General features: G+C 58.9%; 4 protein-coding genes across 4 annotated transcripts; 2 read left to right on the forward strand and 2 right to left on the reverse strand.

The window, feature by feature from the left end:
• Window positions 1–4,100: 4,100 nt before the first annotated feature.
• F5Z01DRAFT_653684 (uncharacterized protein) lies at window positions 4,101–6,240 on the reverse strand. Its single transcript, XM_046263381.1, has 2 exons — window positions 5,895–6,240; window positions 4,101–5,751 (listed from the first exon to the last, which is right to left on the reverse strand). The coding sequence occupies exons 1-2, from the start codon at window positions 6,195–6,197 to the stop codon at window positions 4,252–4,254; spliced, it is 1,803 nt and encodes a 600-aa protein (XP_046118952.1). The 5' UTR covers window positions 6,198–6,240; the 3' UTR covers window positions 4,101–4,251.
• On the forward strand, window positions 6,241–8,716 carry F5Z01DRAFT_653686 (uncharacterized protein). Its single transcript, XM_046263382.1, has one exon. It carries the CDS (start codon window positions 6,425–6,427, stop codon window positions 8,450–8,452), a length of 2,028 nt encoding a protein of 675 aa, XP_046118953.1. The 5' UTR covers window positions 6,241–6,424; the 3' UTR covers window positions 8,453–8,716.
• Window positions 8,717–9,360: 644 nt separating this feature from the next.
• F5Z01DRAFT_68798 (uncharacterized protein) lies at window positions 9,361–11,936 on the reverse strand. Its single transcript, XM_046266032.1, has one exon. It carries the CDS (start codon window positions 11,653–11,655, stop codon window positions 9,523–9,525), a length of 2,133 nt encoding a protein of 710 aa, XP_046118954.1. The 5' UTR covers window positions 11,656–11,936; the 3' UTR covers window positions 9,361–9,522.
• A 1,800-nt stretch (window positions 11,937–13,736) lies between these two features.
• Window positions 13,737–14,394, forward strand: F5Z01DRAFT_635910 (uncharacterized protein; the record flags this gene model as incomplete). Its single annotated transcript, XM_046262177.1, has 3 exons — window positions 13,737–13,798; window positions 13,870–14,037; window positions 14,106–14,394. 3 exons carry the CDS (start codon window positions 13,737–13,739, stop codon window positions 14,392–14,394), a joined length of 519 nt encoding a protein of 172 aa, XP_046118955.1.
• Between the last annotated feature and the right edge of the window lie 201 nt (window positions 14,395–14,595).

Consider the following 14,595-nt stretch of genomic DNA (forward strand, 5'->3'; position numbering starts at 1 on the left):
TGTGGGCGGGGTTGTTTCTCCCTCCTGTGTTTTTTTTTTAATGCGCCGCCCACCCCCCAAACCCCCCTCCCGGTGGGGGGGGGGGGCTGGGTGTTTCCCCCCCCCCCCCCCCCCCCCCCCCGAATTCCCGATTACCCCCTGTGGGCCCCCTCGAGCCCCTTTGACAGGGGGGGTCGACAGGGGTCGATGCCCTTGGGCAAGTCGCGTCAGGTACCGGCCTTCTCAAGCACGGCAGCCAATCAAGAGCCTCACTGAAGTACGACCTTTGGAGGGGAGCTGGTGCAACTGGACTGTGATCACGATGAGGCCCCGATGCAAGTCATCAAGCGTCTTTGCCGTATCGGTCCAACTCGTCGCGGAGAATGTTGACGGGACCTCTCACAGTAGGAAGCTTGCGACGCCGCGAGGTTTGGTTTCTAATAACGTTAGATTACAGCTTGCGGAATTCGAACCTTACAATGCGTACTAGTACAGATACCATACGTTTTGTGCTGAACTATCCGTATAGCCTGGTATGTAATGTGTTCTCAGTCTTTTGGAACAACAAATCTCGAGATTCAAACAGTGTCATTTTCGCACTTGACTATTTCACTTGCGATAACAGCCATCGCGAACGGTCATGGCCGACTTTTTTCCGTCCGTGTGCGTTGGCGGGAGCTGATGACCAGTCCCACAGATCGCGCTTCCTCGGGACCCTGACGGGCAGGTAGGTCATCGCGATCGCTCAGCGAACCTTCGATCTCTGGCACGAATAGCAGGGCCCCAAAATGCTTCGTTTGAAGTCCCACACCTAGGGCATGACATTGTGACGTCATTGATGCCAGCTTCGGGGTTTTCCCCAGCACGGCAGCCTTGTTTTTCTTGTTCATGGCCAGATGCGTGAGTTCTCCGCCCCGCGCAGCCCGTCTAGTACGGACGGAGGCCCATCCCTTGAGGCTCTGTGATAGTTAATCATGCGACTGGAGCTGGCGTAAAGAAACGGTCGTCGGCTTGGAGAGATTGACTGCTACGGATACAATGTCAGCCGCGCAAACATAAGCCAGTTTATTGTTGTTCTCGCGCTGTGAAGATGGATGAGGAGCGCTGATGGTTGTCGCTTTGATGAGCCATTCGCGTTCATGACAATGCGCACCAGAACCCAAAGCTGAGGTCCAGCCTTGGGGTGCCACTGGGATTAACCGTCAGCCAGTGCTGATTATCAGGTGCTTTCATTGTGGCCCTTTTCGAGTGCGTGCTCGCGAGGCTCACAGCCTCATGGCTCAGCTCGAGCCTCGCCTCGAAGCTCAAAGCCCTGATACTGATAGTCCCTGGAAATTGATTCTGTGCAGCTTCTGCCGAACAGGCTCGCTCCGAGTCCCGATCGGGGCCATCAAGTCAAGGTCATGTCGACAGTCGATTGACCGTTTGGACAGACTGTTGCTCCTCGCGCTGGTGGATAAATGAACGTTAGATCAGCTACGGACCAGGGGGCGTGTGTCTGGCACGTCGACGCCCCCAAAGGGTCGTCGCAGGGTCCAGGGTCGCGTGGGAGATCGACCAATGATCGGCTTTACCTTCATCAAAGGGGTACAGAAGATACATCGACACAAAGCCCCTCAGACCCTTCAGTCAGCCTATGACGTGACCGGCCGACCCCCAAAATAATAAGGTACCTTACGACGCCCGCTGCGAGCACGTCTTTCTGCTTTGGGCGGATGGGATTTCTAACAAGACCATGTTGGATCAATGCGCGTCGTGAGTCGCGAGTCGCGAGTCGACTGTTTGCTGCACGTGCCGTCAGAATGACAGCTGCCTTTCGCAGGATTAGCGGGAAATCGTTCATGGGGATCGGCAAACGTTACCGCCCTTTGATTTGGGATGGAGATGTTTTACTATTTTAGCAGCGCGACCGTGCGCAACTGCGGGGACCACCGCCCTTTGCCTTTGCGAGGTCGAAGTTATCGTGTCCTTGAAGCTGAACTCTTTTAATGAATAGCTGCTGGGTCATGGTCGATCTACATGACTTATTGTTCTTGCTTTGCACTCATTGAGTCATAAGAGATTCTGTTGAGAACCCTAATTAGTTTGCGTAAAAGTCGATGGAACTTTGCAAGCCCGAGCGAGGCCTCTATGGTGTCGGAATGCCATGCTGGGTCACTAATAATTAATTAGATTATTCACGAAAAGCGTCAACGGAGCTCAACTACGTCATTAGTAGAACTCGAGGCTTTGTTTTACCGACGCCATGTACAAACACAGGGTGCCTCCAAGCCTCAAGCCTCCAACGCATCCTGCTGAGATGAGGTGGCTCCCGCGGGCCCCATACCCCGGAAACGACTCCTGATGAAGCTCTGTTGGAGACGGTCCTGGCCTGCGTCAATACGTACTCAATAATTCCCCTTTGATATGTTTCGAATGGTAACCAGGGCCAGGCACCGGCAGCCTCACAGCTGGCTCTGCTAGGGGTGACAACGCAACGTCCAGTCGTCCTGCTTGCTGCCCAAAGCCCCTTGGGTCGAATTCGGCCAGTCGACCATCTCGATGGCGCGGGATGGCATAATCAACAATGATTGACTGATTAGCACTGCATTGCTCGCAGAGAAAGGTTTTCCCAAGCGCTAACGGACGTGATTTGCTTGCATTCGAATCCCTGCGCCGTGCTGACCGCTGCGTGCGCAGTCTGCGACACACGCCAGCCCTTGGGGCTCCTCCCAAGGGAAGGGAGGCGATCGCAGATGCACCGCATCGTGCGATCACGCTTTGCGAGGGCAATCGACGATAATAAGCACCTTGGGCTCCAGCGCAACGCCAGCACCACTCCACCTGCGCCCACTTTCAATCCGCCGCGCGCTGAGTCGACCGACCGACCGACCGACCTACGGCTCCGGAGAGAGGTGGTGGGACCCCCGTTGTCCTGTACTGCTCCGCGCGTCTTTCCGAGTGCGTCTCTTGTCGCGGCGCTTGGCCATCATCCCCTGTCTGGCTGGACCCCTTGACGGGCGAGTGGCTGGAGCTGTTCAGCCCTTGGTCATTTGGGGGTGAAGCTGCGAGCTTTCAGCACTTTTTTTCCAGCGCCCCGTCCGGACCCTTGGAACATCGACGGCACGCACAGCGACGTCATCACCAGGGCAGCAGCACGACGAAGCTGAGGACATACCGGTATAACTTATCACTATCAGCTGAGTGTTTCTGGCTGGAAGCCCTGGCGCTGAATCGTGAGGGATTATCTAGGGGCACTCGAGGCTAGCCAGCGGTGTGATGGGCGTTCACTCATCACATGAGGTCGGCCCTGCTTTTCTTGCTCCCAAGCCGTTCGAGACAGAACAATGGAAAAGCAACCATCATCGAACCGGCTCGAGTATGGGAATCAGGTAGAGGACGCATCAGAAGACCCTTCCTTTCGTGTGGACGATGGTATTGTGATCAATTGTCCATCCGCCAGAATCACATTCCTCCCTCGAGATCTATGCAAGTAACACAGATCTCGATGGAGGACATGGCTGTCTCACCCATACACCCTCGTCCTTCCACACATCCGGACAGAAGCAACGGGTGACACCGTGACGGGCACATACATGTCTTAGGATTTACCCGTCGATCTCTTTCATCATCCCGTCCGTCCTCCTTGTAGAACTTTCTGGCCGAATTGCCAGCCGTAGCTGATCATACCACTGTGCGCTCGTTGGCACGCACGGTCGACTTTTATTCGAATTCCATATCGTATCATGGAATTCACAGAGGTGGTGCAGATCGCCTGCTTCTCCATGTGTCAGCTGGAAGTTGCTGATCATTCTTTTATATACGTAACGTAGGCGATTCACATGTTCAGGCTGTCGGAGTAGGCAGTACTCGTGATTAAATATGCCCTAAACGACAATTACAAACAGAAAAGCATACAATGTAAGCAACCGAAATTATTTACCTAGTATTCAAGCCTGGATAATGTTCTGCGAACATTGTGAATGAGGTTCATCATGGTGGATGAGATACCCTGTAGGGTAGGCTATTCACAAGGAGCTCCGGCCAGAGAACCGGCCAAGTCTGTATAAAGGCCACCCAACGCTGTCAACAGCATATCATAGCGACATGCTCACTGAATAGACGAACAGAAAATCAGATAGTAAAGTAAGAACATTCATATGAGTATCTATGCTACCATGCGCAGCGCATTGTAGTTGCATGTCTGCACTGCTGAATCAACGCCCCTGCGCCCTGAGATGACCAACACCATCCTTTGTCGCCAAACCATGATATTAGTCCCCCGCCATATGTCTATTTCCTCGAAGGAGGCGGTCCCATCTTCGTGGAGCCAGTGTCGACCTTTTTAGCCGGTGGCAGACCCGGCACCTTGAACCCACCTGACGACGACGAAGAACCACCGCCGCCCGCCTGGGTGAACGTCCCGCCCTTGAACCACTTGTCCTCCTCTGCTTTCCGCTTCCGGCTCATCTCCGCCTGCTTCTTGGGATCGACCAGCTCGAGGCCCTGTACGGGCGTAAACGCCAGGGATGAGGCCGTGCCCGCCGAGCCGACGGTGCTGCCCACGCCTGACGACCGCAGACCTGAGCCAAGCGCGATGCCACCGTTGTTGTGCTGACCAAAGCCGCCGATGGACGACGCGGCGCCGTTGAGGGAGCTCGCGCCGCCCCAGCCCTTGTGCTTCTGTCCCAGCTTGGCGCGCGTCCTCTGGTCGATCTGGAGTCCGCGGATGCGCCCGTCGTTCTGCTGCCCGATCATGCCCATGCCCACCGTGCCGTCGCCCGTTCCAAAACCAGCCTCCTTCTCCTCCTTGCCAAAGGCCATGCGGTTCTGCGCCGTCCGGAGGTCGGTCATGGCCACGGCCTCCTTTGCCTTGCGCGCGCGACGACCGCCTCGCTTGCGGGCGGGCTTGTCGTCGGGCACGGGCAGCGCGCGGCCGCCCTTGTTCTCCGCCGGCTCGGTGAGTTTCTCGAGTCGCTTGAGGGAGGCGGCCTTGAGCTCCTCGCCCGTCGCGCCGTCGGGGCTGGAGTGGATCCGGTCGACGCGCGCGGCCAGGACCAGCTTAGCGGCGACGATGCGCATGGCTTGCTTCTTGAGGTCGCTGGGGATACCGCGGATCATATCCGAGTGGTAGAGGAAGCCTTGTGATCGCACGCCAATGTTCGTGGCGAGACCGGCCTGGCGCTTCTTCGAACCCCATGAAGGGATGTTGCAGGCGGGCGTTTTGGATAGACCGGTCAGACCACCGGCCTGGTTGAGCATCTGAGCCGCGGTCAGGGAACCGATCAGGGCCGTGAGGTTGGGCGCAAACACAGTCATGCGCGACTGGACATATTCCGTCAGGATGTTCTTGGCCCTGTGAAGCGCAATGACCAGCTCGCAGCCCTGGCGCACGCGCGCGAGCTCCTCGGGCGACATCTCCTGGCCCTTGGAGGTGGTGGCCTCCACTGTGACGACCATGACGGTGGGCCCGTCGAGGACGGACTTGAGCGTCACGCCCAGTGGGTTGTCGGTGGAGGACTGCAGCTTCTTGATGGTCTCCGAGTCCATGGGTCCGTTGCCCAGGATCATGACCACCTTGGCGTACTCCAACGGGGTCGTCACCAGCCGCTCGAGCTCGGAGAAGCGTGTCGAGTAGTGGTCGCGGTTGAACTTGTGCACCAGTGCCACCTCGCCATCTATCTGCGTCGACAAGCTATTCGACTGCGTCAGGAGGTGATACTCTGGGTGGTCTTCAATGTTGCCCAGGTTCGTGGTCTGCGTCGCCGCTTGCGCTCGGTAGTGCTCGATTTTCTAGAATAGTGTAAAGGGCGTCTCGTCAGGGCTCTATTCCTCATACGGTCTGATGTAAACGAATCGTCCACAAGGGATGTTCTGGGGGCGGGGAAGGAGAAGAAGAGGCAGTAGGGGGGCAATGCAATGGAGGAGAGACCAACCTGTAGAACGGGTTCCAGAGTCTGCATCAGACTCGCGACGCTTCGCACGTCCTTGACGCCGCCGAGCTCCATCGTCTCAATCTTGGCCATCTTGACCTCGTCGTCGTCCGCATCGTTCATCTCGTTGTCTTCGTCGTCCGCACCGTTGGGGCGCGCGGTGGCGCCATCGACGTCCATCGCATCGTCGCGGTCGCCGTTTGTCTGGGGCGCGTCATCGTTCTTGAGACCACTGTAGGTCTCGTCCTCGGCCTCGTCGCCCGAGCTGGCAAAGTCGTTGAGCAGGTCCTCTGCGACCGTCGACATGATGGTGCGTAGTGTGATGCGCACGTAGTTGGGAAAGGTGACAGGAAAGATGGATGGCGGGATGCATCCGTAGGAACTGAGGAAGGTACTTTTCGGTTGGGGAGCCTTATCGATAAGGCCGGCAGACGACAAGGCTCCGGCCGGATCGCGTCGCCCAAAAATCATCACCAGAACCACCACCGCCACAACTACCACCACCACAACCACTCGCATCATCTGCACCCATCATGGAGCTCTCGCGAGGCCCTCCGCGGGTCAAGAACAAGGCCGCGGCGCCCGTCCAGATTTCCGCCGAGCAGCTTCTCCGCGAGGCTGTCGACCGCCAGGACACTGGCCTCCAGGCCCCGACGACACGCTTCGCCGATCTCGAGGAGCTGCACGAATTCCAGGGCCGCAAGCGCAAGGAGTTTGAGGACTATGTTCGACGAAATGCACTCAATCTCAACAACTGGATGCGCTACGCTGCGTGGGAGCTGGAGCAGAAGGAGTACGCCCGTGCCCGATCCGTCTTTGAGCGAGCGCTGGACTCGCACCCCAACTCGGTGCAGCTATGGATCCGGTACATTGAGGCGGAGATGAAGAGCAGGAACATCAACCACGCGCGGAATCTCCTCGACCGTGCTGTGGCCCGACTGCCGCGCGTCGACAAGCTATGGTACAAGTACGTCTACATGGAGGAGATGCTGGGCAACATCCCGGGCACACGCCAGGTGTTCGACCGCTGGATGCAGTGGCGACCCGACGAGGCGGCGTGGAGCGCCTACATCAAGCTGGAGAAGCGCTACGGCGAGTTTGACCGGGCGCGCGACATCTTCCGGACGTTCACCCTGGTGCACCCAGAGCCGAGGAACTGGATCAAGTGGGCCAAGTTTGAGGAGGAGAACGGCACGAGCGACCAGGTGCGCGAGGTGTTTGGCGATGCCGTCGAGGCGCTTGGCGACGACTTTGTGGACGAGCGGCTGTTTATTGCGTACGCGCGGTTCGAGGCCAAGCTCAAGGAGTACGAGCGCGCGCGCGCCATCTACAAGCACGCCCTGGACCGCCTCCCCCGGTCCCGCTCCATGGCTCTGCACAAGGCGTACACAACGTTCGAGAAGCAGTTTGGCGACAAGGACGGCGTGGAGGACGTTGTCCTGTCCAAGAGGCGGCGATACTACGAGGAGCTGGTCAAGGAGAACCCTAAGAACTACGACTCGTGGTTCGACTACGCGGGGCTGGAGGAGTCATCCCGGGACGCCGACCGGGTGCGGGACGTCTACGAGCGCGCCATTGCACAGGTGCCCCCGACACAGGAGAAGCGTCACTGGCGGCGGTACATCTACATCTGGATCTTTTACGCGCTCTGGGAGGAGACGGAGGGGGCCGACGTGGAGCGGGCGCGGCAGATCTACCAGACGTGCCTCGGCCTCATCCCGCACAACAAGTTCACCTTTGCCAAGATCTGGCTGCTGGCGGCCCAGTTTGAGATCCGGCAGGGCGAGCTCACGGCGGCGCGGAAGCTGCTGGGGCGCGCGCTGGGCCAGTGTCCCAAGGACAAGCTGTTCCACGGGTACATTGACCTCGAGCGCCGTCTGTTTGAGTTTGTGCGCTGCCGCACGCTGTACGAGAAGCACGTCGAGTTCAACCCGGCCAACGCAACGACTTGGATCCGCTTCGCCGAGCTGGAGCGCGGCCTCGACGACCTCGAGCGCGCGCGGGCCATCTTTGAGCTCGCGACCAGCCAGCCGTCGCTGGACATGCCGGAGCTCCTGTGGAAGGCCTACATTGACTTTGAGGAGGAAGAAGGCGAGTACGAGCGCGCGCGGGACCTGTATGAGCGTCTGCTCGACAAGACGGACCATGTCAAGGTCTGGATCAGCTACGCCCACTTTGAGATCAACATTCCCGAGGACGACGAGGCAGAAGAAGAGGAAGAGGAAGAAGCACCCGTCAGTGAGGAGGCCAAGGCGCGCGCGCGCAAGGTCTTTACGCGAGCCCACAACCGCCTGCGCGACGTCGATCTCAAGGAGGAGCGCGTGACGCTGCTCAATGCCTGGCTGGCGTTTGAGAGGACGCACGGCACGGAGGAGGACGTGGAGGGCGTGCAGAAACAGATGCCGCGCAAGGTCAAGAAGAGGCGGCGAGGCGAGGACGGGGACAGCTGGGAGGAGTACTTTGACTACGTCTTCCCCGCGGACGACCAGCAGGCCAAGGGCATGGCGAGCATCATGGCCATGGCGCAGAAGTGGAAGCAGAGTGGGGGAGAGGTGTCGTGAGGTGTCTAGGTTCAATTGCACAGCATTGTCTGCGTTTACTTGTCTTCTCCTAACCTGGTGATGTCTGCGATGTCTGTGGCGGAGGGGGGAGTTGCCGACAACGCGGACGGATCGCGCCGCCCACGAACCACGAGACCGCCATCAGGGTCTAAGACTAATAATTAATTAGTCCAATCGCAAGAAGCCAAGCTGAATAATTAGCCAACACATCATCCACACCCGGGACACGTTGAGAACCTGGAAGCCCCGGAGGAACATGTGGCATGACATCATCCCGCCCGACTCCCTCCCACTTGGCGCACACCGCATCTCATGATACTATCAGTAGGTAGATTGATATCAGTCCAAGTGCCCAAGGCCGTCATATCATCAATTCGTATCGTTACGTGTCGTGACTCTGTCTACTTGGCCGTCGAAGCAAAGCCCAACCTAGCCAAGCCAGTCGACAGCCCCCCCGTTTATATCCCACAAGAATGAATCCAAACCCACCCCCGGCACATCCAAGCCGACAAACTCCTGTCCCCTACATCGAGATCCCTTCCTCCTCTTTGCATGCAGCAGTAGCACCCTCGGGATCGGAGAACGTCGCGCGCACCCCCAAGCCGCTGATGCTTGCCAGCCCCCTTTTCCTTGTTTCACGATGCCCATTCCTTCTGCTCCCTGGTCTCTCTCCCCAATGGAGGTCATGTCATGCTGCATGGTCCCGTGTCGTCTCGACACGTCCCTCCAATCGAGCATCGCCGTAGTAGCGTAGAGCAGACAGGGGTTGTTTTGCTTAGTAGCGGCGATCTGTGAACAATGTAGATTTTCATTAGTTATCAGTACAGTAGCGAAGAGGGAGAAGAAGAAAGGGCAAAAGAAGAAGAAGAGGTCAATGGATGCATCGCAGTCGTCGCCACAGCCCAGTCACCATCTATCTTGTTTGTCTTGCTCTTTGCCAGCCAGATCCACGCAGTACTTAGTGCAGCAGCGTAAATGAAAACCCTTTGCCTATCCATGGCGCACTCCTCATGTCGTGTAATGTCGTTGCTCATCAAAGTCGTCAGGCACTATATGAGAGAGCACCCGTCTCACCTTGCACGGCCGCTCATGTAGGGCGCCGGCAAGGTGTTGGAACGGTACGGATTCCCGTCATAGTACCGCGGCTCGTCGTAGTAGTAGTCGTCGTCCGACTCATAGCCGTCGTCGTAGTAGCCTCTCCGGTCGGGGGTCGCCCAGCTGTCCGCCCGCCCGCGCGGCTGGCCGCCGACGCTCTGGTGCCTCTGGCGCCGCTGGACGCGCTTCTCGTGCCGGCGCGCCTTCTCCTCCTGGAAGTGCTTGCACTCGTGCGTCATCTCCTTGGCCTCCTTGAGCTCGTCGACGGCGCCCTTGACCCCCATGGCGGCGATGCCGATGGACGCTGCATCCTGCATGATCGCCTTGGTCTTGAGCTTGCGCGCCTCGGCCGGACTCAGACGTCCTTCCCGCACGGCCTTTTGCCGCACGGCTCTCTTCTCCATGCTCTGGTACACCCCATGTGCTGCGTGGATCGTGGCGACGGCTGCGAGGCCCGTTGTGATGATTTGCTTACCTTTCATTTTCTTCGCCTGCTTCTCATCGTCCGACGAGTCTCCCAGGTCCGACTCGGACGTATAGTTGGACCGGCCTCCTCCCCTGGTGCGCGATCTGTCCCGGCGTCCGCTGCGGTACGAACGCTCATCGTCGTAGTAGTCGCGCGCGTCACCCCCACGGCGCGAGCGAGGGTCGTCGTCGTACATGTCATCCGAGTAGCGACGGGTGCGGCGCGAGGACACCCGGTCATCAAAGTCGTCCTGCGTGCGACGGCGGTCGTCATCGGCGGCGGCGCCGGTCGCCGCGCTGCCAATGCCCAGCTTGGCCAGGCTGTTGCGAGCCTTGTCCACCACGCTGCGGCTACGGCTCCGGCTGCGACGACGGTCAGGCGAGCCATCCCGCGAGTAGTCATCATCGTCGTCTCGGCGGCGGCTGCGCGACCGCGACTGATGAGCGTCGTACGCCTTCTTGGCACCGAACGCACCAAGACCAGCCGTGGCGAGGGCGGCCAGGCCAGCGCCGCCGCCACCATTGCTGCTGCCACCGCGGGAGCGGGAGCGGGCGCGCGAACGGGAGCGGCTGCGTCCTGTGGCCTTGTCCTCCTCAATTTCATCCTTGGAGCCATTGACGAGGCGGTTACCGATCAGACCACCGATGACGGACTGTACCATGCCGAGCTTGCCATGATCCGCATCCTGCGCCGCGTCGACGGTGGCCGCGCCGGCGGCGGCCGTCATGACACGCTTGGCCTTCTCGCCCTTCCAGCTGCCAGGTTCCTTGGAGACGCGGAAGGCCTCGGTGGCGCCGGCCAACAGAGACGCCATGGCTGCCTTTTGCATCTTGTTGGCGCCGTCACCGCGCGAGCGCGAGCGGGACCTCGAGCTCCGACGGCTGCGCGTGTCGGACCGGTCGTCCTTGTCGCCGCCCCCCGTCAGAGACTTGACGGCGGCGCCGAGGCCGGTGGCCGCGAGGGCGCTCTCCAGGAAGTTCTTGTTGCCCTTCCTGTCGTCGTCGTCGTCCGAGTAGTATTCGCTCACGTGGCCGTCGCGGCCACGGTGCAGGATGTAAGTCGCCTTCTGGTCCTTCCTGGCCTGCTGCTTGTTGTAGAACTCGGTGCCCTGGTAGGCGGCAAAGGCACCGACACCAGCGAGGGCCGCCGTCGAGAGCATGTTGCGCTGGACGTCGCCCCTGTCCTGCTTGGCCTCGTGTCGATCGTAGAGCTCCTTTCCACCGGCCAGCAGGGCCGCACCAGCGACGGCGGCCATGATCTTCTCCTCCTTGGATATGGCCTTGTGCTTGGACTTGTGCCCGCGCTCCTCCTCGTAGTAGGAGGATGTGCGGCTGTCCATGCCCCGGCGCGAGCGACGGTCGTAGTCCCGGTCTCTGCGGTAGTCGTCGTAGTAGTCATCATCGTAGTACGGCTCGGCTGAGCGCGCCCGCCGAATGTCGCGGCTGCCTGTGGGCGGCGGGAACTCCCTGCGGATTTCCTCGACGGAGAGGTCACTGTCCTCGCGGCGAGGCTCGCGGGGGACGAGCTCGCGGTGCGATGTGCGATATTCGCGGGTCTCGAGATAGCGAGGGTCACGCTCTTCGCGGCGCTCCTCGCGAACGTAACGGCGGGGATAGTCCCGCTCGTACTCGTAAGCTGACATCCGATGTGGCGTGCTAGCTCGTGCTGTCCGGGTAATCTCTTTGTAAATGTGTACGGTACGTACGTACGTAGGTAGTTGCTTGCTTGGATGAAAGGAGCCGGTCGGTGTAGAAACGCAACGACGATCAAGTAAGTCTGATTGCGGGCTATGCAAGAGAGAGAAATGATGCAAGCAACCCTTTGGGATATGTCGAGCAGGATGACTGCACTGGACTGGAAGAGGAGGGCAGCGCCCAGCTAAGGTAGTCTGGGTAGACTAGACCAGGGTAGATGCAGGACAGGAGGAGGGCTTATTGGCGGGCTGACCCACGCAGCGCAAGCAATGTACATGGACAGGTAAGCAAGGCAATGATGCTGGGAAGAAGAAGAGCAGAAAGAAGCACGTCTATGGGTGCTCAACAGAGGCCTAGCTTGCTCGACCAGAGCCCTCCTGTCCCTCTCTGCGGCAGTAAACAGGGCCGAATGATGCTGGCGTTTTTGCGTACGCAGAGACAGAAGCTCCCAGGCCAGGATGATGACTTTTGAAGGGCGAAGCGGGGCAGCAACGACGTAATGCGAACCACATGGACCGATGCGAGACTGGCCATGGGCCAACGACGAGGGCGAGTGACCTCTCCAGCCTCCTTCTCTGCAGGCGTACCAGTACGTGCGGATACGTAGGCGCATTTGAGACAGAAGAGTCTCGATGCTCTCTCCGTCGTGAGCTGCCCGGCATTCCCCTGCTGGCCTACACCCACACGCCTCTCAACATGTCAATGTTGGGCACACTGGCCGTCGAGACCAAGTTCGAACCAGTCTTGTTGGGCCTTGGTCGCGGCCATTGGGCATGGCGCACTATGTTGGGCGCGAAGCTGGGGCGGTCGCAGCCTCGCAGTGACTGCGGTGGTATAATTCAGACTGGACCGTGTCTTACGTGTCGCTGTCGGCAGCGCGCCGCAGACTCGCTGCAGCAGTTCTTGGACCTGGCATCCATCAACGGGCAGCGCAAAAGTGAAGGACTTGTTGCGGGCGTCTTGTCACTTGTGAGCAGCTGAGCCACATCTCGGGCGTCGACCCCGCCCAGCCACACTATGACATCACAGGCCAGCCAGACCTCATCAGGGACTTGAATTGAAGCAAACCAAGCATGGCGCCTAATCAATCAAATCACCCATCAAGTTGGCTCACGCGTGCTGATATTGAACTTGTCGACACACAGAAACCACCTTCCAGACGCCTGCGTGTGTGCCCTGGTGCTAAGAATATCACCGTTGCCGATCATCACCTGCCCCGACACTGCGTGAACCAACCACCACACAGCCAGGCCAGAGGCTGTGAGACCGCAGGCCAGCATCTGCCAGCGCCAAGCTTTCCGAGAGCTGCCTTTCTGGGCTTTAACTTACGTAGCGAGTACTTAATTCTGACGACTCCGTCAAGACTGATCATCATCGCGGAGGATATACTGGAACAAAGTGCCGCTAGAGAGATCCTCCCCTCCCCTCATTGAGGTGTCAGGTAATAGCCCATTATATGGCACTTCCCTGACTGGCACAGGAAGTGGGATCGTGTCAATTTTCACACATCAGGCTGCCCGGTCAATCAGCCGCTGAATGAGTGTTAAACGCCCACAACCACGCACGACATGAAAGACCCCGACCCACGGCCAGGCGTCCAGGCCACAGCAGCCGTGAATACCCTCCAACCCGCACTGCGATGAGCCGTTTCAGAGTCCAGTTTTCGCTGCAGTGACAGTATACCTTACAGCCTTCCCTTCTCAGCGAGTCCCCACGGTAACCAACGCACATCCCCTCCACGCAATTCGTTCGTTATGGCGATCGCTGGGGCGCTAACACCACCATCCAAGTCCCGACCAGCCAACAACACGGCTTCTGGGGTTGCAAGAACAGACAGGTTCTCGTATATATGAATAGCAATGCTTGCCCGCATATTGCTTGGTTCCTACTTCCGATATTCGTCTCCCACGACCATCGTTTTGTGCTCTCGTTACCTGCTATCCCACCTGCACATCCACTACGAGTACCTTAGAAACTTGGACCCTGAATTCGCTTATACAACCACCACACACTTTCAACGTCGCTCATCATGCGTTCCGCTCTCTTTGCTGCTGCTTCCTTGGCCCTGACAGCCTCGGCCTCCAAGATCAAGTATGTTTCTCACAAACTGCGCGCCCATCCATCGTTACCCTCCTCAAGCTAACAACCTCTCCCTCTCACAGGCGCCAGGGTGACTTCACGCTCCCCGTCGAGCCAAATACCTGGACCTCGGACGGCGTCGTCCACACCGGCATCCCCCTCGGCACCTTCACAGAGACCAACACCAACACGGACGTGTTCGTCCCTACTACCGTGCCCCTCGAGACGCCCACCATGTCAGACGACACCCCGTAAGCCCACACAAGCCTCCCATCTCACTCATCAGTCCCAAATGCGCTGACATGACCACGCCAAACAGTATCGTGACCGTCACCACCCCAGCAGAGACCGTCACCTACACGACGCCCATTGGCAGCAGCAGCACCACCGTCACCTCCCCCGCTGAGACCACAACCATGACCACATTCGTCACCGAGACGGACGCCACCACCGAGACTGAGTCGCCCACCGAGACTGACGAGGACGGCAACCCCGTCGAGACGGACGGCGGTGACAACGAGGACGAGCCAGGCGCAGCGGCACTCGCCAGGCCGTTTACCGGTGCTCTCGGCGCCATTGCTGCTGTCGGCATCGCCATGGCCCTGTGAGGCACTCAGCAAGGCGTGAACATGAGCCAACCACTGGAACAAAATAGGAACAAGGCGGGCGGGCACCTGGAGGAGTTCACTCATTTCCCGCTGTGTTAATTAGCATGCGAATCATATAGCTTTGAGCCATAATTGTCTTGTCATGTACGAATCGACACAATTCACACACACTCACTCTTCATGCACATGTCCTGTTACAAT

Source organism: Emericellopsis atlantica, assembly GCF_019669845.1.
Source record: "Emericellopsis atlantica unplaced genomic scaffold F5Z01scaffold_11, whole genome shotgun sequence".
In the NCBI taxonomy this organism is placed as follows: Eukaryota; Fungi; Ascomycota; class Sordariomycetes; order Hypocreales; family Bionectriaceae; genus Emericellopsis; species Emericellopsis atlantica.